This window comes from Belonocnema kinseyi, chromosome 4, assembly GCF_010883055.1.
Source record: "Belonocnema kinseyi isolate 2016_QV_RU_SX_M_011 chromosome 4, B_treatae_v1, whole genome shotgun sequence".
In the NCBI taxonomy this organism is placed as follows: Eukaryota; Metazoa; Arthropoda; class Insecta; order Hymenoptera; family Cynipidae; genus Belonocnema; species Belonocnema kinseyi.
Window position 1 is genome coordinate 77,616,362 of NC_046660.1, and position 20,975 is coordinate 77,637,336.

The 20,975-nt window shown below is 28.7% G+C and overlaps 1 protein-coding gene across 3 annotated transcripts in view; it reads right to left on the reverse strand.

Annotated features, from left to right (window-relative positions):
- LOC117170626 (GAS2-like protein pickled eggs) overlaps nt 1-20,975 on the reverse strand; it is a 141,739-nt gene that overhangs the window by 110,225 nt on the left and 10,539 nt on the right. For 2 of the 3 annotated variants that reach the window (XM_033357529.1, XM_033357526.1), the window contains exon 1: nt 20,588-20,647. The exons of the other annotated variant lie outside the window; for it this stretch is intronic. In XM_033357529.1, the coding sequence (XP_033213420.1) occupies nt 20,588-20,627 (40 nt within the window). In that variant the 5' untranslated portion in view covers nt 20,628-20,647. Of the gene's footprint in view, nt 1-20,587; nt 20,648-20,975 lie in introns of those variants that run through there. 3 annotated transcript variants of the gene reach the window in all.

Below are 20,975 nucleotides of genomic sequence, written 5' to 3' on the forward strand. Positions count from 1 at the left end.
ATAGTCCTTACCTTATTTTTTATATTTAATTAAAAAACAAAACAACAACAAAAAATATTTATGACCTAATAACTAACATAAAGCGAAGTTTTTACGTTATTAAGCTTTTGACATATAATTTACGAGTAAGCTTAAGACATAATTGGACATTTTTAGAAGATTCAAAAATTATTTTAAACTTAAAAAGATTTTTAAAAAATTGAAACGTAGATTTTCGAAGATTTTGAACAACAAATTCAGAAGCTTTTTAAGAATTTTGAAAGATTTTATGAAAATAAAAATTTTTTCTTAAGTTCCTGGGAAAAGTTAATATAATTTTTTTTATTTTGATAAATTCATTTTAGGATATTATTTTAAAAGATTTTTTAAACGTCTTAAAAGATTCACAAAAATAGTTCAAAAAGAATCTGAAAGATTTTAAAGAAATTTTTTTTCTACTTTTGAAAGATTTTTGAAAAATTGGAATAATTAAAAAAATATTTCAAAGTTTTGGGAAACTTTAAAAAAAATGGTTAAATTTGAAAAGTTTTAAAATAATTTGACCAATATTTATATTATGATATATTGTTAAAGATTTCGAAGTAAACTTTTGAAGCTTTTTGAGGATTTTGAATAAAACTAAACCAAAAATCCTATTGTAATATGAAAAAAAAACAAATCAGATTTTCGGACAAAAATAAAAAAGGGGAAAGAAAAATGAGAAGGCAGCAAACCACATCCCCTCCCTTCTCTTTTTCTTTCCCTCGTCTTTTTTATTTTTATTATCATCAAATTACAATAAAATAGAAATAAAAAACATAAATAAATAAAATTGCATTGCCAATATTTCAGTACTCGTACAGTACCTTTATCAAGGCAAGAAAAATTTAAGTGGTAGAAATTGACAGCACCCACGAACAGGTGCTCTTTTATTGTAATTTGATGATAATAAAAATAAAAAAGACGAAAGAAAGAAAAAGAGAAAGAAGGGGATTTGGTTGGCTGCCTTCTCATTTTTCTTCCCTCTTTTTTATTTTTGTCCGAAAACTTTATTTGTTTTTTGTTTTTTTCAGATTACAATAGCATTTTTGGGTTTTGTTTATTCGTTGTGGTCCAAATTTCCAAATCGTAAAAATACACTCGCGCGTAGCGCACGATTGATTATGCTAGTAAATACTAAAAAAAAAAGATATCACAGTCTTTCATTTTACAAGAATGTATCGATTTTTTCATCTTAAAATTTTTTTATTGTCGGCCAGGAATTTCACTAAGGTAAGAGATATTTCTTGGAAGTTTTATAATTAAAAAATTGTAATGCATCAAATCACATCTTTAAGGATGGTAAAATTTTGGTAAAAGTGGAGAATCATTTTATTAACAAAAGAAAGAAAATTTGATTTTGTTTTATAAAATCTAAAAAAAAAAAAAAACAAGGGACTCCATGGTGAATCCTGCTCAGCATGTTCTCAATAGACTCAACTCGAAAAAAATCTACCAATTTCTGAATTCAAGGTTTTGATCTTTACATATACAATTGAACAAGTGAACGATCCCAGGACATAAGGACGTAAGGGCCAAATTTTGGAAATGGGTTTTGTTGACTTATACCTGTTGCCTGTGCCTTTCACATTTCATTAGGGTTAAGTAATAGTTCGAAAGTAATTTCTTGTCTTTTTATTGGAAAATAAAAAGTTATGCAACTCTTTTTGAATCAAAATCGACGGTTTTTAGGACGCTCTTGACAAGAGCTTTCCTCGGAGGTGGTCTCTTTTTTCAGAATTAGTACGTTTTTGTGTCTCCTGTCAAATTCGTGTCTTTTCACTAATGCGTTTACGCCCCGTGTCCCTTCAAGTCTTCTATTCAAACTCTAATGTATAGCATAAACTCTAATATATAAAAATAAGTAATTTCGATTATAGTGATTTAAAACGAAATAGCCACTCCTTAGGCTTAGACGTTTACGTCCTTCACTTCTGCAATATTAACCCTCTTACAGTCAAGACATTACGAAATAATTTCCAGCATGAAGCTTAATGCGGATGCGGGACGAGCAGAGAGAATAAATCTTCGTGGGAATAGTACACCCCGAAACACGATTCGTTATGCTTGATTATATATTTTTTTGCACGTAATGACGAACATTATATCATAAATGAAAGATGAAAAATCGGAAGAAGAATGATAATCATAAACGAGAGGTCGATGGTTCACGAGCCAACACGGACGATCGTGGATTACGAATTAGAAAGGTGACTGCAAAATGTCACCAGTTCGAGTCCCCTAAGTTCACTCACGTCCTATTCAATCTGGATGCACCAGAGTCTACTTACGAGCAATTCCATTAACAAACTTGCACAATCCGGAATATTATGCGACTCAATCAGAATTTTCTCCCTGCACGAAGAAAGCTAATAATGTTTTTACATCTGGATTTGCATACTGAAGAACCTGATTCCTGAATTAATTAGCGTAGGGGCTAACATGCATTCAGGAATTTTATCCAGTTCAGAGAACCTTTTAGTACATAGTTCATTTACTTCCTTAATTCTCACAGTTTCTATCCAGACAGGCTACTGGTCAGAAAAAAATCCTGGAAATCAGGGATTTTTCTGGTCGGTGAAGTTTTTGGTCATGGAAAGTCAGGAATTAAAAAAAAGAGAAAAGGTTAGGGAATTTCTGTAAGAAGCGCTATGACTTATCAAGGTAACCACGCGGTCACTTTTAGTCAAATTTTTTTCTCAAATTAGTTTTTGGTCACTTTTATAAGATAAAGTCACTTTAGTCACTTTTTGTAATAAAAATATCACTTTAGTCACATTTCTTTCAATAAGTAAACTGGAATTCATGCACGCTATTGAACACTATTAAATTGAAGGCTATACCTATTTTGGATTTTTTAAAATTACTATTTTGAAATCTTGTAAACTATTTGTAAAAATTCTAAGAAATTTTCAAGAATTTTAAAGGGCTTTAAAGGATTTCTAAAGATTTAAAACAATTTGAACTATTTTAGAGTATTTAAAAAAAACTCCAAGGAAATTTATTATAGATTTTGATCATATTTACAGGGATTCCAAAGGATTTTAAATATTTTTTTAAATATTATAAATGTTGAAGAGTTTTTAAAGGTTTCAAGGGATTTCAAAAGCTTTCAAAGGATTTCCAATATTTTAGGGTATGCAAAGACTACAAGGACATTTTTACAGGTTTTGATCATTTAGAGGGATTCCAAAGCATTATAAAGTATTTAAAAAAATTTTAAGAAATTTCGAAGAACTTTAAAAGGTTTTAAAATATTTCGAAAGATTTCAAAGGATTTTAAATATTTTTGATATTTTAAAAGACTCTAAGGAAATTTTAATAGATTTTTATCATTTACAGGGATTCCAAAAGATTTAAAAATATTATTAAAAATTCTAAACAATTTGGTAGAACTTTAAATGATTTCAAGGGATTTCAAAAGATTTTAAAGGATTTTAAATATTTTAATGTATTTTGAAAGACTCCAATGAAATTTTTATAGATATTGATCATTTAATGGGATTTCCAGAGATTTCAAAGGATTTTAAATATTTTAGGGCACTTTAAAAAGATTCCAACGGAATTTTTGATAGTTTTTAATAATTTAAGGTTATTACAAAGAATGTATAAGATTTCATGGTATTTTTATGTCTAAAAAAATTTAAAAACGTTTCAAAAGATTTGAAATATTTTGCTGTATTTTAAAAGATTCCTAGACATTTTGAAGAAACTTCAAAATTTGCAAGGAATTTCCTAAGAATTGAATTATTTTAATAGAGCAGAAAAATCCAAGGATTTCAATGCTTTTAAGGAACTTTGAAAGCTCTCAAAGTATTTTAATAAATTTCCCACGACTTCATAAAATACTGCCAATTTCATATGATTTCACGGGATTTTATAATGTGTTACTGGATTTTAAAGAATTTATTCGCAAGAATTGCGAAATTTCGTAAAATTTCAAAGAATCTTAAAAATGTTAAGATATTACCAATGATTTTAAAGAATTTAAAAGTTTTTAGGTTATTTTAAAAGTTTCCAAGCAATTTTCAATTGATTTCAATCATTTAAAGATATTCCAAAAATGTGGAATATTTTAATGTATTTTTAAATATTTCAACGAATTTGTAAGGAATTTGGAAGGATTTACAATTGAGTTCAATAATTTAAATGGATTTTCAAGCATTTAAAGTATTTTTAAAAATAAATGTTCCAACGAATTTTTGATTGATTCCAATAATTTGAAGGAATAATTTTTAAGAATTAGAGATATATTTGAAGAGATTTTCAAGTTTTTTTTCAAATTCATTAGATTTTTTTTTGGTTTTATTCATCTTAAAGTCTTTTAAATTGACTTTGAATTCTTATAGGCCTTTTATCAAATCCTTTTTAATTACCTTGAATTTTATTTAATAATCCTTGAATTTTTACGAGTTTAATCGATTTTCTCTCATTTTTTGTGAATACCTCTAAACTCATCACTGTTAGATACTCTTTAAGTTAAAAATTTGTAACATTTAGTCCATTTTTGGTTTAAATAGGTCACTTTTTTACAGTAAATTGGGCTGTGATAGGCCTGAAAATAATAAATAATAAAAATGTACAAATGTTAACTTAAAACTTTTTTATTACATTATGTAAAAGATTCTATTCAGAAAATGTTACCAGATTAGAATTTTGATCTTTATATATTAATGATAAGAGAAAATGAAAAATTGATTCATTGGAAATCAGGGAAAAGACAGGAAATTTGGAAAATTAAGTATTTCAACCGTCCCGTTGTATACTTAAAAAAATGGATTTTTTAAATTAAAAGATTAGAAGCTTACAGAACTTTATGAAACTGTTGCAAGTGTTCAGATATTTTAATTCGCAATAAATGTCTATGTAAAGAAAATCTAATCCCTTTATAATCAGGATGATCAAGACATAAATTCCTCACAGGATTTTGAATGGTGATAATAAAATGGTACCAAAACGAAACGTTCTTGTAAACTGCGACGTTATTGCAGAATCTAGATGAAAAAAGGGACTTGTCAAGCTCTTATATGCGAAGGAACATGCTTTTCTGCTTTCTTCCTGCTCAGCTGACTTTCATACTTGGGTTGTTCTTTTGTTTTGCTGCAAGCAAATAACGACAGCGCCCAGTAATTAAATTACCTCTAATCTCGGTTGTTACATCTACGAAGATACATTAAGCTCATTACATCAAAGACAACGTGCCCGACTGCTCGTATCGTGTTATCCCATGAGTCGCTCTTACCCAGTGAGAGGTGCCTCATCTGGAGAACTTGTGGGAGAGACATGCGAGAATTTCACGGGATTTGAAAAGCAGCGGATAATAGCGTATAAGCATCGAGCTCTGCATGTGGCGGTTATGGTAATGATTGCGAGGCCTCGGGCAAATTACAAATAGGGAGAAAACTTGATGAGGACCGATGAAACGCAAGATAAATGAGGTTTAAATCTGTGCAGGGCCGCGCTCGATACTCTGAAAATGAACCAATCAAATCCCACTGATTACCATTAAAAACTCACTGATTTTCAGTGAAAGCTCACTAATTTCCAGTGACGTCTCACTGATTTTCAATGAAATATCACAAATTTCAAGTGAAATCTCCCTAATTTCCAGTGAAATCTTACTGGTTGAAAGAGTCAGAACTCCGTCACTGACAATCAGTGCAACTTCACTGGTTGACCCAGTGGAATTCCTTCACTGATTTAATCAGTTCTGTTCACTGGTTAATCAGTACTACCATTTAACTGATCGCATGCGTTGACTTCCATCAGCTTTTTGGGTATCACACTTATCATTCATTACTTTTGTGTTGGACGTTCATACCTTAGCTGCGTAGAGCGCTCTACCACTGGGTCAATCAATCACTTGACGTCACTGGCAAATTCAGTAATGCTGTTTAAGTTAAGGCACTTACTGGTTCACTAAGTAAAAATCTTTTGCGCACGGTGCACATTCGTTGTGCGATTCAATATTACTTTCTTGCGCGAGTAAGTGACGCGAATGGACATAATTTCAGGTACTATCAACAGACTGCGTTGGCCATAAATTACCGAAATTTTCCAGCCCTTGTTTTACAATGCACAATTATATTTATTTTTGTATCTTGTGTTACTTTCTTGTTTTTCAACCTTTGAATATTAAATTAATCTTTTGTAATCTTATATTCTTCTGGCGATTACATTTTTAGTTGACAATTTTATTTTATTTTTTTCTTAACAATTTTGTTAAGAAGTTATCGTTTTGAATAAAAAGTCAACTGTCTTTTATTTAAAATAAAAATCTTTTTTGGTTTAAATGTCTACTAATACATTATTTGTTCAAAATTAATATTTTTGTATTGAAGATTTAATCACATGGTTGAAGGTTAAATCAGAGCGTTAAAAAAAATTCTCTTGAAGATTTATCTATTTGGTTGAAAAGATGTTTCTTTTTAGCTGAAAATAATTTTTTGTACTAAAGATACTACTATTCCAGTTCAAGAGTCATCATTTTTGTTCAAAATTCATCTTTTAATCAATTAAAAAGTTAATTTGTTTTAACTGAAAATGTATGTAACTATTCCATTTGTGGTTGCAAATTGATTTTCTCTAATTGAACGTTCATCTAGTTCAGCTAAAGTTGAACCACTTTGTTAAAACTTTTTTTGTTGTTGATCGTTCATCTCTTTAGTTTGAAAATTTAACTTCTTGCTTAGAAATTTGGACTTCTGGGCTGAAATTTGGACTACTTTGTTAAGAATTCTATTTTTTTTTGAAGATTCATCGTTTTAGTTGAAAAGTTATCCATTTGGTTAAAAGTTAAACTAATTCATTAAAAATTCGGCTTTTTGGTATCAAATTAATATTTGCAGTTTGGAAATTTTATGGTTTTGCAAAAAATTCGTCTTTTTGTTTTTCATGCAAATTCATGAATTCTTTTGAAAATGTGTTCTTTTTGGCATAGAGTTAGTCTTCATTGTTAAAAATTCGTCCTTTTAGTTAAGAATTCATCTTTCTAGGTTAAAAGTTAAACTGCTCGGTTGAAAATTTAACAAGGTTTGTGAAAATTCTTTTTTATAAAATATATCAACTAATATATTTATTCGTTAAAAATTCAACTGTTGTTGATTGACTTTTAATATTTGTTGTTTAAAAATTCGACTATTTCGTTAAAAATTCATCTTTGTAGTTATAAGACTTTAGTATTTGGTTTATGGTTATCGTTTATGGCAGAAAAGTCATTTTTTAGTTAAAATAAATAAGTAAAGAAATAAAAATTTTAATTTGGAATTGTGCTCTTTCTGCTTATAAAAGATTGAATGTTAAAAATGATACAAGATTAAAATTCTGGTCTTTGAATATCAAGGGTTAGTCAGTCCAGTTGGGCACATAGAAACTTTTAAGGCTTTTCGTTTGATCACCGATGATAAGTACCGCTTGACATAGTTATGATCGGATAGGAGCCGACGTGCTTGACGGGATAGCGTTTTTCGCCCTATAACCTCAAATTGCGAACAGTATATTGATTTCAGAACATTTATTTGCTCTTACTTTTTTTGCACAATCATACTAATATTGTTACACAAAAATCTTTTATCATCAATGTTCCTGATTTGGAAGACATTTAAACAAATTTTGTAACTTGTGATAAAAGTTCGTAACAAATAAGTTTTCACCGAGTGAAATCTTCAGTTTTTAAATAAAATGAATATAAATAATAGTCTTTAGATCTAACAGTTACTGTAGTAAATATGATTAAAGGTTAAAAACAAAACAACTTCGATTGAGAAAATATGAAAAGAAAAGATTTCTTACATTTTAACTTCATCACTAATATTTTGAAGAGAATAATTTCTTATTTAAAATTTAAATTGCATTGGCTTATTTGTATTTTACACTCAGCTCTCGATATAAGACCCCCCGTTTACGCTATTCCTACAACTAATGGCCTCCGTAGGTTCGAGATAAGAGGAGTCCCGATTGAGGACCAAGGCCGAGGCAAGCCATGTCCGAAACAGGTCTTATATCGAGTATTGTGTGTTTCTTTTAAAATTAAATTTTATTTTTAAACACGTGGTTTATAAACTGCGATCCATATTTGGTTCTTTTGATCTATTTTACCCCTTAGTAGAGAAAATTGTTGACTCTTTGAAGTAATTTTCTTTTTTTCCGCTAAATGGAATTTTTATCCTACTTTTACACCTGTATGGATGATTTAGTGGTCCGTGAAAATAATATAGAGTAATTTATGGATTACCGTGGCACGTCTAGTTGTTTACGATCTAGAATCGAAGTGAAAAGCATTGCCACGTTCGAACGGTTGTCAGCAACGCTAATTCGACGTGGGACAAAATGTAATACGTGTAATCCGCTCTTTACGAGCCAGTCGTGTCTAATTTTCAATACTCGCTATTGAATTATGCATACTAGTAGTGGAAAAGTGTTGGCAGTTTCGTATTGCCATTCCCTGTTCGCGTAGATAACTCTATTTCTCTCCCCGGTACACCCTCTCCCGATACCGTTACATACACCACGTGCATAGGTTTCTGTAATTTAGATGCATGAAAGATTACTTATATACATGGTGATTCATCCATTACAATTCCACAAAAATCTGAAACCAGAACAACTGCTTTCTTTGACATGAATGAAAATTTTGTTAAATTAAACAAATTTTGTTTGATTTAACAAAATATTTGATTGACCTAACCAAACTTTTTTGTCAAATCAACTAAATATTCCATTCACCAAAAGATTTGGTTAAAAGAACAATACAATTTAGTTGATTCAACTAAGTTTGATTGGCAAATCTTCCAACACTAAAAAAAAAGGAATTTTTAACCAAGAAGTTCAACAAACAATGTAAAACAAAGATCACATTACTACGAAAAGAGATGAAATAAAGAAAAAAAAAATTGTAGGCTTTTCAACCAGAAATAATGATGCTTTAACTAAACATAGTTTGATTGTTAACCAAAGAGATAAATTTGCAACTAAAATTATAAATTTTTATCTAGGATGTTTTAATTTTTAATCCGAAAAATTTATCTTCAACAAAAAACCGTATTATTACAAAAAAAATAAATGTCCAACTAAAAAAGATACATGTTTAACTAATAAGTTGAATGTGCGACTTCAAAAAATATATACATTTTCTACCAAACATGGCATAGCTTAATTTCCATTTATAAAAATAATTGTAAACAAAACAGTTACATTTTCAAACAAGCAAAAAATTAATTTTCATCAATGATATCTAATATTTTTTCCTGAAAAATATCGACTTCTGGTGTAAAACCCCAACATAACCTAAAATTAACACTTGTCAATCTTCTTTGAAACGTTTAAAATATAATTTTTTAATATTAAATATACCATTTTGTGATGTTAAACAACGTAACCTATAGGTGTTGAAAACACATGAATCTTCTTCGAAAAATATTTATTTTTTAAAATAATGTTTATTTCTGACAAAAAATAGGATCACAATCCGAAATTGTTCAAGCTTGTAAATTTTATTAATGAAAAAGAATTTTTTTTTGTAATATCAATTTGCAGGTGAAACGCGCAAACACAACATAAAGTTGTTGGAAAATTGTAAATATCCTTTGAAATATAATACATTTTTTTATTAAAATTAGCAATAATTCCCACCGAAAAATACGACCATAGTATAACGAACAGTTATTAAAAAGTTAAAAAAAAAATTTCAAATCTATTGCTTTTTATTTTAAATCATTGATTTTAATTTAAAATCTAAAAAAACATTATCGTAATCTAAACTAACCCAAAATTGTAAATCGTCTGTACAATCTATATCTTTAAAAGTGCTCAACATGTAATATTCTTATTTCTAACCAAAATTATTGGGATTGATGGAATGATTTTTTTTCAAAAACACAAATTTTAGGTGAAACACGTCAAGAAAATCTTTACAAAAAAAGTAATATAACTATATATATTTAATTGAACTATATAAGGACTTTTTTTAAATACTATTTTTTGGTATAAACGCTATTAGGTAACCTTAAATTGGTAAAAAAAATATCTAATATTTTTTATTCAAAATATTTATTTCCAGCATAAAACGCTAACATGACCTGCAATTGCTGCAAACCTTAATGATGATTTTTGTTTAAAAATGCCAATTATCGGTAAAAAAAGGTAACGCAATCTAAAATTTTTAGAAATTTTAAGTCTTCTTCGAAACTTTATGATTTTATATTAAAATTGTTGTCTAAAGGTAGTCATTTTCAATCAATTTTGTTACATTTTATTTTTTCAATTATTTTGCACAGTTTCTCTAAGCTAATCATAATTTCTATATTAAAATCCGTGGGTTTCAAAATAGACAAAATACTGAAAAAAAGGGAAACGGAGGACTGTTATCCCTATTGTATCCATTCCTTGAGAAAAATATTTTTGCTCTCGTCACAAAATTTTGGTTAATTTAACAAAAATTTTCTTTGATCAACAAAAGTTTGATTCAACAAAAATCAAACTTTCCTCTTTTAACTAAAATTTTGTTGAGATAACCAAAATGTTTTGATGCTTTTTGTAGAAAACAACATTATTTCTTTGTGTTTAAGTTTAGGAATGCTTGGATAATAATCATAGAGAATTATTAAAGTGAGCTAATTTTTGGTTTAGAACATTTAAAGAAAAAATAACTTGAAATTACATCGTAATTATCACTTATTTAAAAAAAAAAATTTTAATCTTATTTTGGGGAGGGATTGCATGTTTAAAATAAGGTCAGCTACTGTGTATGCATTGCATAATAAAGGATTTTGATTTGGAAATATCAAGACTTGTGTGTCAAAGATTCTTAAATCACATGCATTTGCATTTGAATGAAAAAGTTTTTTTTTTTTTTAATAAGTTTGTCCTCGAATTGTGCAGCGGGGCCCAATCAAGGCGATTACAACCGTAACTGTAATTTTAGTTTCGGGCATTAACCCACTTGAAGAAAATTTTCTGAATGAATCCTTCTTAAAACGGCTATTTGTTAAAGCCATTTGATTTCAAATAAAATCGATATTAAAATTGTTTAGGAATGAAGTGCCCCGTCGAGTCATGTGTGCACTTTTGCATTTATTATGTATACGAGTTCATAAAACGCCCACCTCTTCACTTTCCAACTTCTGTGCCTTTCTCTGCATTTCCTCAATTCCCTGTGTAGCACGATGGTCATAAACAAATGTCGAGTACATGTTGTTTTAATTACTAGAAAAATGTACCCACCCGACCACAAAAAAGCTCGAGGACATGCTACAAACCAAGTAAAGGCGATTTAATTACATCATAAAGGAGCTTAGTGCTTTTCCCTCTCGTAAAAATCAGAAGTAAAGCCAACAGAGATAAACGAGTGAAACTGCAGAACAACTTATGTCAAGATTCCGTTTTCTTAATCGTATATTATCTTCTGTTAGGACACAGTAAATATCAGTCAATGTAGTTTATATCAAACTTGGTGACATATTTCAAATAAAATAAATCAGTTTCAAGTATGTTATAAAAGTGTCTATTAGTTACGTTGAGTTTTTTTCTGAAATTTTGAACTACCCCTTTGTTAGGGGGTTACTTTTAGCGATTACATTTTTTTTCGTCAACTTATTTAAAATTCATTGAAAAATAATGTAAGGCAATTTAGAGGGAGGCAGAGTTTAGTAAAATTTTACTGTTTCTCATTAATTGACAAAGTACTTCAACTTTCAACCAAAAAAGATAAATGCTCACGAATGTTCAACAAAATCGTTGAATCGTCAACAGCAAAACATACATTTCCAACCAAAAAGTTTCATTTTCGACCAAAAAGGAGGGAATTTCTGCCAAAAGAGGTAAGTTTTTAAATCACACAAGCAAAGAGGTGATTTTTTAACACAGAAAAAGATAGGAATAAAATTTGTTGCAGGACATTTTTTAGAACGATAAAGTTTTGTTTAGCCAACTTCGCGCATTTCAAAAAAGATGTATTTGGTATGGAAGAACAAAAGAAAGTTTAACCGATATTTGTGTAAAGTTTATCCTGTGAAGTTAATTTTTGTCGCAGAGAACTTTTCGTCGGAAATCGATGTGAAGTTTATCTTCTGTTTTTTCTGTGAACGAAATAGTTGCATTTACCACCAAAAAGATGAAATCTCAACAAAACCATAATTTTCTAACCAAAAATTTAATTTTTCAGGCGAGCAGATCAATTCTCTACTAAAAAAGACGAATCTTCGATCGTATGCATTATTTTTAACCAAATTTTCGAATTTTCAATGCAAAAAGACGAATTTTCTAGGTAATAGTTTCATTTTTTACCCGAAAATATTAATTTTAAACAAAAAAAGTTGAATATTTAATCTGAGGGGGGGGGGGCTTGTAATTTTTCACTAAAAATGAATATTTAACAACAAAATGAATTAAAAACAAATAAGTTTAGTTTTTAACCAAAAAGTAGGATTTTAAATTTAATTTTAAATTAAAAACGGTTGCAGATTTAATAAAAAAAACTTGATTTTATACACACACACACAAAATTTTGAACGAAATAGTTGAATTTTCAACCGAGAGAATGATTTTTCCACCAAAACAAAAGAAGTTTTAACAAAATACATGAGTTTTGAACTAAATAGTTGAATTTCCAATTTCAATAAAGAATGGAATAGTTAAATTTCCTTGGCAAAAATTAACTTTCAGTTTAGAAAAATGATTTTCCTACAAATAACTGGAATTTTCAAGCCAGGAAGACGAATTTCATAGAAAACAACCTGAAAATATTAAATTCAACAAAAAACTTTATTTTCAACAGAAAAGTTCATTTTCTACAAAAAAAGTTGAATTTTTAACCTAACAGGTAAATTTTTCCTAAAAAATTAATTCTGAACAAAATAATTCAGTTTTTAACGGTTTACCCAAAAAAGTGTTTTTAACTTTTAAATTTAATTTTAGATTTAAAAATGCATTTTTAACCAAATAATTGATTTTTTACCAGAAGAAAAGAATTTTCAACCAAATAGTGAAATTTTCAACCGAGAGAATGATTTTTCCACCAAAACATAAGATTTTTCTGAAAATAAATAAGTTTTTAAGCAAACAGTTAAATTTTAAACTGAAAAAGAGACATTTTCAACCAAAAAATGAGTCATTAAATTTCGATGGGAAAAATGAAGTTTGAGTTTAAAAAAATTAATGATTTTTCTACAGAGAGGTTGAATTTTCAGATCAAAAAGACGAATTTTCTAGAAAACAATTAAATTTTTCTCCCGAAAATATCAATTTTCAATAAAAAAAAAGTTAATTTTAAACCAAACAGTTGAATTTTTAACGAAATAGCTCCATTGCAGTACAAAGATTAATTTTTAACTAAAAAAGATAAATAATAATAATTTTCAACAAAGTAGTTCAATTTTGAACCAAGAGGATTATTTTTGTACCAAAACATAAATTTAAAAAAATACATTTTAAATCAAGGCTGGAATACATAGTTATATTTTCAGTGAAGCATGCGATGAATAAATAAATAAGAATTTTTCATAATTTATATACTAAAAATATATAGGCCAGGAAGAAATGATAAAATTGTACGTTTGTAAAACTAAATACTTATTGTTATTAAAATATTTTATTTTCTAAAACTGACCTCATTAACGCTTTACGCTTATTCAATTGACGGAGTTTATATTTTATGTTCTTTTCCTAAGTTTATAAGATCTTAGTAAGATACTAAGATTATGAGATAACTTACAATACTGTCACAATTATCATCAAAGTAAAATAAATTTAATTTACTTGATGTTGTTTACTTAATTTATTCACTACACCTGATGTGCATAAGCCACTTAATTATTTAGAAAGATTTTCGAATAATTAATAACACATAGATATTTATTTGCGATTTACTATCGTTTACTTGTAAACAATAAAGTTTATATTATCGGATAGGAACGTTGTAAAAGAGAAAACAGTACGTCGCACGTATTTTTGTAATTTGAAAATTATTTTATCTATATGTCTTGCATCCTGATTGTCCATATTTTCTCAAATACAGTTAGAATTCTAGTTTCGCATGCAGAATAACAGTCCCATAAAAAATAAGGGATGCATAATGCGTAGATCGGCCTGCTTACGGTTTTGTCGTTGAGAGGATAATATTTAAGATAATATAGAGCGAGGCTATAGATATTAAATAGATCCCAGATACACGCGTATGGCGACCGTAATTGCGAGTACACTTACACATATTCCCGTGGGCGATATTCTCGTTATAACCCTCGGGGGCGTGTTAGCAAAAATCTCCACACTATCCTCTTGCCTTTTATGTTTTTATGAAAATTTAATAATAATTTCTTTCCATATTTTGCGCCAGTTAAGCATTGTAAATTAATTGAAAAATACGCTGGAAGGTCGCGAAATGAATGGGTTGAAGGAGTCAGCAAAAAATATACATATTTTCGACTTGCGGAAAACAACCAAAGGAGAAAACCAAACGTTCCGAAAATCATAAATTTGGTTTATAATTTTGTTCTCTCTCATTGGGAGGAGGAAGAGCTTTTCATAATCGAAGGTCAAAAACACGAAATTATATTTTATTCAGTATTTAGGGCATATCCAGTTTATAATAGGAAATTAAATATTTGAGAACTTTTTTTTATAATTTATATTTAAAAAAGTAAAAACGACTTGTCAAAATGCTGCAAGCAATCAAAGAAAGGTCAAATATTGCAGTTCATGTTGTAGAGTAATTTTTGTATTTTACCAATGCTACTTAACATTTCATTTTGTATTTATATTTAAATGTATTTATTTGCATATTTGTGTTTTTCCGTTCGCTTAAGCCAAAGACTTAATTTTCATTCAATTTTATGTTACAAAATCTCATTCTATTCGTTGAACGATTCTCCAAATTTCAACTCGTCATGTATTTATATAAATTATTTTATTTATAAATAATACGTAAATACATTATTAGTTATTTTTAGTAATTTTTTTCAATTCAACAATTTGTTAACTTTTCTAAAGCTTTATCGACAGGTTTTGCTAGAGCAGAAATCTTGAGAATGTTTAGGTTACTGTTCATCAAATTGTAGATCATTTCAGTAAAAAGTGCAAATTGTTTATATTTTCCTACAGACTGATAAAAAAATCAAATAGGGTTCACTCTACGTAGATTTGTATAAGCAATTAGGCTTAAAAAGAAAATATAATTAATTTTTTTTTATAAATATACGTAACAGTTTTTTGGACGCTTTTTCAATAAGAAAATTAAACTATTCTTGGTTAAAAGTTACCTTTTTGGTTAAACAGTCTACAATTAAATTTTGTTTTGAAAAAATTTTATTATTTGGTTGAAAATGCAGAAATTTAATTTTTAAAAAATCATATTTTTGTCAGAACTTCAACTACTCAATTGAAAACTGAAATAATTGATTAAAAACTTATTTTTATGTTGAAGATTCACCTCCCTGATTGATAATTTTATTGAAAATTTGTTTCATTTTTGGATGAAAATTAATTTTTTAAACTGAAAATTAACGAATCCATTTTTTGGTCAAAAATATATCCATTTTAGTTCAAAATTGAACTATTTGGTCAAAAATTCATATTTTTTAGTTGAAAATTCAATTACTCGGTGTTTAAAACTTATATAATTTGTTAATAATTTTGTTATTGTAGAAAATTAAATTTTTAGATAAAAAACTAAACTTTTTTGGTAAAAATTCAATTATTTGGTTAAATGCTGAACTCTTTTCCTCAAACTTTATTTTCGTTCTTGTTAAAGATTAATGATGTTAGATAAAAACTTCATCTATTTGGTTTAAAACTTAACTCTTTTACTAAAAATTAGTTTTCATTTCTTATTGAGAATTAATTTTCCTTGCAAAATATGAAGCTATTTCATTTTGAAATGAAAATTAATTTTTAAATTGAAAATGCATATATTTTCTTTAAAACTGGGCTGTTTTCAAATTTAAATCTTTTTCGGATGACGAATTAATTATTATGTATTTCTTTGTGAATTTACTTTTTTTGTTCATTGAAAAATAAACTGCTTGGTTTAAAGTTGAACTGTTTTGCTGGAAATTCTTTTTTTTTTTGCAGATTCATAATTTTAGTTGGAAATTCAACTAATTGTTTGTATATTAACTTATTCTTTAAAAATTCATATTTTCGGATTGAAACTTCAACTGCTTTGCTGAAAATGCATCTGCTTGACTTGAAAATTCCTAAACATGATAGAAAATCGAACCATTTAATTGAAAAATGACTTTTTTGTGGAAAACTCATATTTTTAGTTGAAAATTCAACAATTCGTTAGAAATTTAAACTATTTAAATGAAAATTAAACTATTTTGTTGGAAATTCGTTTTTTTGATCAATTTTTTTCAATCTCAAAATTAAACAATTTCCTTTTTGATTCCATATAAAAACTTTTTAAATTGAAAATGGAACTTTTGGTTTGAAAATCTATGTATTTTGTTTGTTTGTTGCTGCCAAGTAATTTGTTAAACGGAAATTCCATTTTTTTACTCGGTCAACATTAAACTTGTAACCTATCGAATATAAATAATTGATTCAGAAAAAGTGTTAAAAATACCGTCTTTAGCATGAATTTTTCATAAAACTGTCATTCCTCAAGGTATTTATAATATTCCTTAAGAAGTGACCAGCAAAGTTTTATTTACAAGAAAGTTAATAATAAATACTCCTTTTTCCATGTTTTGAAAAACCAAGCTTTTTCTAATTTTACAGGCCTACATTAATTTCAAAGGCTCGAGGGTAGTAGTTAATGTTGACTGGTTTGAAAAAGAAAAAAGGAATTTCTTCTTCCGGAAGATAAACAAATTGGACTGGAACAATGACCAAAAATCAAAAGTCGAAGTTTTGGACCACCTAATTGCTTATGAATACTATTGAGATTTCTTTTAATAGAAGTATGAATATTTTGTCTCAATTTAACAGCAACAAAATTTATTTACCGTTTAAATTGGAGAAAAAAGGAGCTCTGCGTGGTTTTTTTTCAGGACTCGAGGGATATGATAATTGACCCTTGGTTCACAAAAACTCTCTCATTAAACTTGCTCTTCAAAAATGTTGTAACTGTCAAAATCTATCAATTAAAATCCATGTATTTTGTTCTAAAGTGATCAATTAATTAATGAGGAATCATCTGGAATGGAGTGATCATTTCGTGAAATTAGGAATTTTTGAAAAGTTTACTTTTTTGGGTTATTTATTTTCCTATTTGGAAAAGGTGATATTCTAAATAGTTTGGATAAAAATCAAGAACAAAAAGAATAAGAGTTATTTTGGAGGAATGAGAGAATTGAAAAATAGAGGAAGGAGTGTTGGTTAGATTTAGAACAATAGTAGGTTTAATATGAGAAATTGACTCTACGCTAGGGCTGCACGCGAAGAAATACGATATCTTCACTTTGCATCCGCGCGCGAGGTATAGTACCGATAATGTCTGTAACATTCTTCAAGTCGTTTATCATGCACGTACTTACACTGGCGGACCCCCTGGTCCACTTAACGAGATGGATTATCTCCGTCATTATTACATCGAGCTTTATTTCCCTAGCGTATCTACCGCGCTGAAGGGCCTCCTTGCTAAGCGTGCACGTCCTCGTAACTTCAAACGCACTCATCGTTCAGTCTGACATGTGAAATCGATAACGTGCATCGACTTCGTGGCACGAAATCGTTTTGTGGCACGATTATTTATTTATTTCCTTTATTTCGTTTATTTAACCGCGAACTCTTTCATGGATGCGATCCAGAGTACCGCCTGCCTAATAGAGAGTTATTCTTATGTAACTATCGACATATATATATATATATATATATATATATGACTGCACCTAACTCCCTAGACTTCTAGAGCTTTTTAGTTTCAATCTTAATCACCGATCTATGTAAACGATTTCATTTAGTCTGAGTCGTCGAAAAAGTCCTACAAGGGAAATCTGGGAAGAGTAGCATTTAAAAGAATAAAAGTCTCTATGTTAATTCAACTAAGAGAAACTTATTGTAATTGCGAAAAAATCCTGGCGAAAGTTTCGGATAGGAATTAATTCCGAGCCAATCAGAACTAGTCTGAATTATTCTGATATCTGTATCCGAGCCAATGCGAATCGATCCGAAAAAAGTTGTGAATCTCGTTTGTTGAAAAACGTTTGAAAACTAATCCGACTCAACCCGCTTCTGTTAGTGACTTTTATCCGAATGAATCTAAATGTATCCGAAGTAAATTTCCAATCCGAATGAATCAGAATCAATCCGAATAAATCAGGGAATAAATCAGGGATTCATTCGGATGCAAGTCTCGGATTGATTTGCATTGACTCGGATACAAATATCAGAATGATTCCGAATATTTCTGATTGGCTCGGAATCTAAACTTTCGCCAGGGATATCACGGTGCATTTGGCTACATACTATGTGTTTTTTTTAACGATGAAACTATTTTGAATAAAAGGAGACTAATGCTACTATTTTCTGAAACTTCTGATGGCATCAATCAAATATTTTTCTCAACCTTTTTCCAAGTAACAATTTGTATGATTTAAACAAAAAATGTTCTCAATGCGGCTATCTCCAAATTAAAATGCCAACAGATTAAAAAAATTTCCCAACCATTCAGAGGGATTTCTAAAAATGTCACGAGATTTCAAAAATTGGAATGGATTCCAAAGGATTTCAGAGCTTTTAAAGTACATTTCCAATGACTCCAAGAGATTTCAAAAAGTCTATTCCAAATTTAGATGATTTCAGTTTTCAAATTTTTTGAGGAAATTTTAAGAGCTATTACAATTTTCAACAAAATGTATGGGAGTTCAAATTATTTCAAGGAATTTTAGAGTATTGCCATACTTACGTGATTTTAAAAGGTTATCAAAAATATGAAAGGATTTCTAAGATTTCAAAGAATTTTATGAAAATTTAAAGAAATTCTAAAGAACTTGAGAAAGTAAATTTGAAAAAATTGTGAAGACCTTTTAAGGATTTCTACAGATTGTATGGGGTCTCAAATGACTTCGAAGATTTCACATATTTTGAAGGTATTTTAAAAGTTATTAAAAGGTTGAAGATCTTTATCTTACGATATTTAAAAATATTTCTAGGGATTTCACAAGTGTAAAGGGGTTTTAAAATTTTCAAAAGTATTCGAAGAATATAGTGTATTTTAAGATTCTGAGGAATGTCATGAGATTTCAGTGAATTTCGTAGGATTATTAAAAATTTCAAGAGAATTTTGCAGAGAATTTCAGCCGGATTCAATAGTTTTCAATAGATTACAGTGGATGTTTAACTTATTTGAAATATTGCACGGGATTCCAAGGGGCTGTATCAGACTTTAGGATCCTAGATAATCTTATCTTTTTTAAGGAATTTTGATAGATATCAGAGATTTTAAGATATTTTACGGGTTCTTACTCGACTTTTGTGCGATTACCAAGGATTTTAAAGAGTTAAAGGTATTTTAAAAGATTTAAAATGTTCAACGAGTCAACATTTTTAATGGTTTTGAAAGAATATCGTACGATTTCAGAAATTTTTAAATGATCTAAAAATGTATCGAAGATATCAATGTTATATAAATGATTTCGAGGGATTTTAACGGATTTCTAGAAACTTAATAGAATACATTAAATGAATTTTCAAGGTATTTCTAGGGATTACTAAAGATTTTTTAAGATTTCAGAGATTTTATCATATATCGGGAATTTATAAACTTTCAAGGAAAATGATCAGATTTGAAGAGATTTCTACGGATTAAAAATAATTTTTAAGAGCTTAGAATATTTTTAAAGATTCTAAGGAATTTAACTAGATATCAACATTTTTAAGGACTTCTAAAGAATTTCGTGAAATTTCACAAAATGTCATATAGGATTTTAAAAGTTTCCAGGACAATAATGATACTTAAAAGATTTTGAGGAATTTTAACAGAACTTTATTGAATAAATGAAATTTCAAGATTCTGTGGATTTCATCATATCTTGGTATTTCTAGGATTTCAAAACAAATTGCAAGACTTCAAGGGATTTCTAGGCTTTTTAAAGAGTTTAGGGTATTTAAAAATATTCCTATTAATCTAACGACATTTCAATATTTCTAAGGTTTTGGAAAGAATTTTCTGGGATTTCAGAAAATTTCTAAGTATTTAAAGAAAGTATCCAGGATATCAATGATATTTAAAAGATTTCAAGAGATTCTAATGAATTTCCACGGATTTCAGAGTTTTATAGGGATTACATATTATAGGGATTGTATATACAATATACATCACAAGATATATATTGTATACCAGATGTCAAAAATACTTAAGCCCTCGATTTCATATTTTAAGAACTGTATGACACTATTTTGCTACTATTTTTCAAATTGTATGCTTTCATTGACACTGTTTTGAATTCCTCAAACGAGTCCGAGGCCTAGAATTTCAAAAACACTTTGTCAAACTGACAATTCACAGATTTTAAATTCAGGATGATGAGTTAAATATTTCGAGTTATAACAATCCGATTTTTGAGGTCACTAATAGCCACTATTTATGATTTGTTGAAAATATAAAATCGAAACCATTTTTTGGATGTTTTACCTCGAGTTTTAAGCAGGATAGTTGGGTTTGGGCTTCTCATTTTGAAGCACGCTTGTTCACTCCGAGGAAACTATAATGAGACTGATTGAAGAAAAGCCCCACTCTCGAAATACTAGCCCAAGAAGGTGGAGTCGGAAGAATAACCAGGGGTTAGTACACTCCCTTCACAAAGTTGGGTACATTTATATTTTTACAAAAATTTCCTGTTGATCCCTTATCACTAATGAAAATTTAGCTTGTTAAGTAATGAAATGAAAAACCTAAAAATTGAAGGGAAGTTTGTTGTCTTCATGCGCATAATAAGCGGGAAATCCCTAATGGACAAAGTAAGTAACGAGATAATTCTAAAAGAATGTGGTGCAGAAGAGACGCTAGTAGACACATGGGA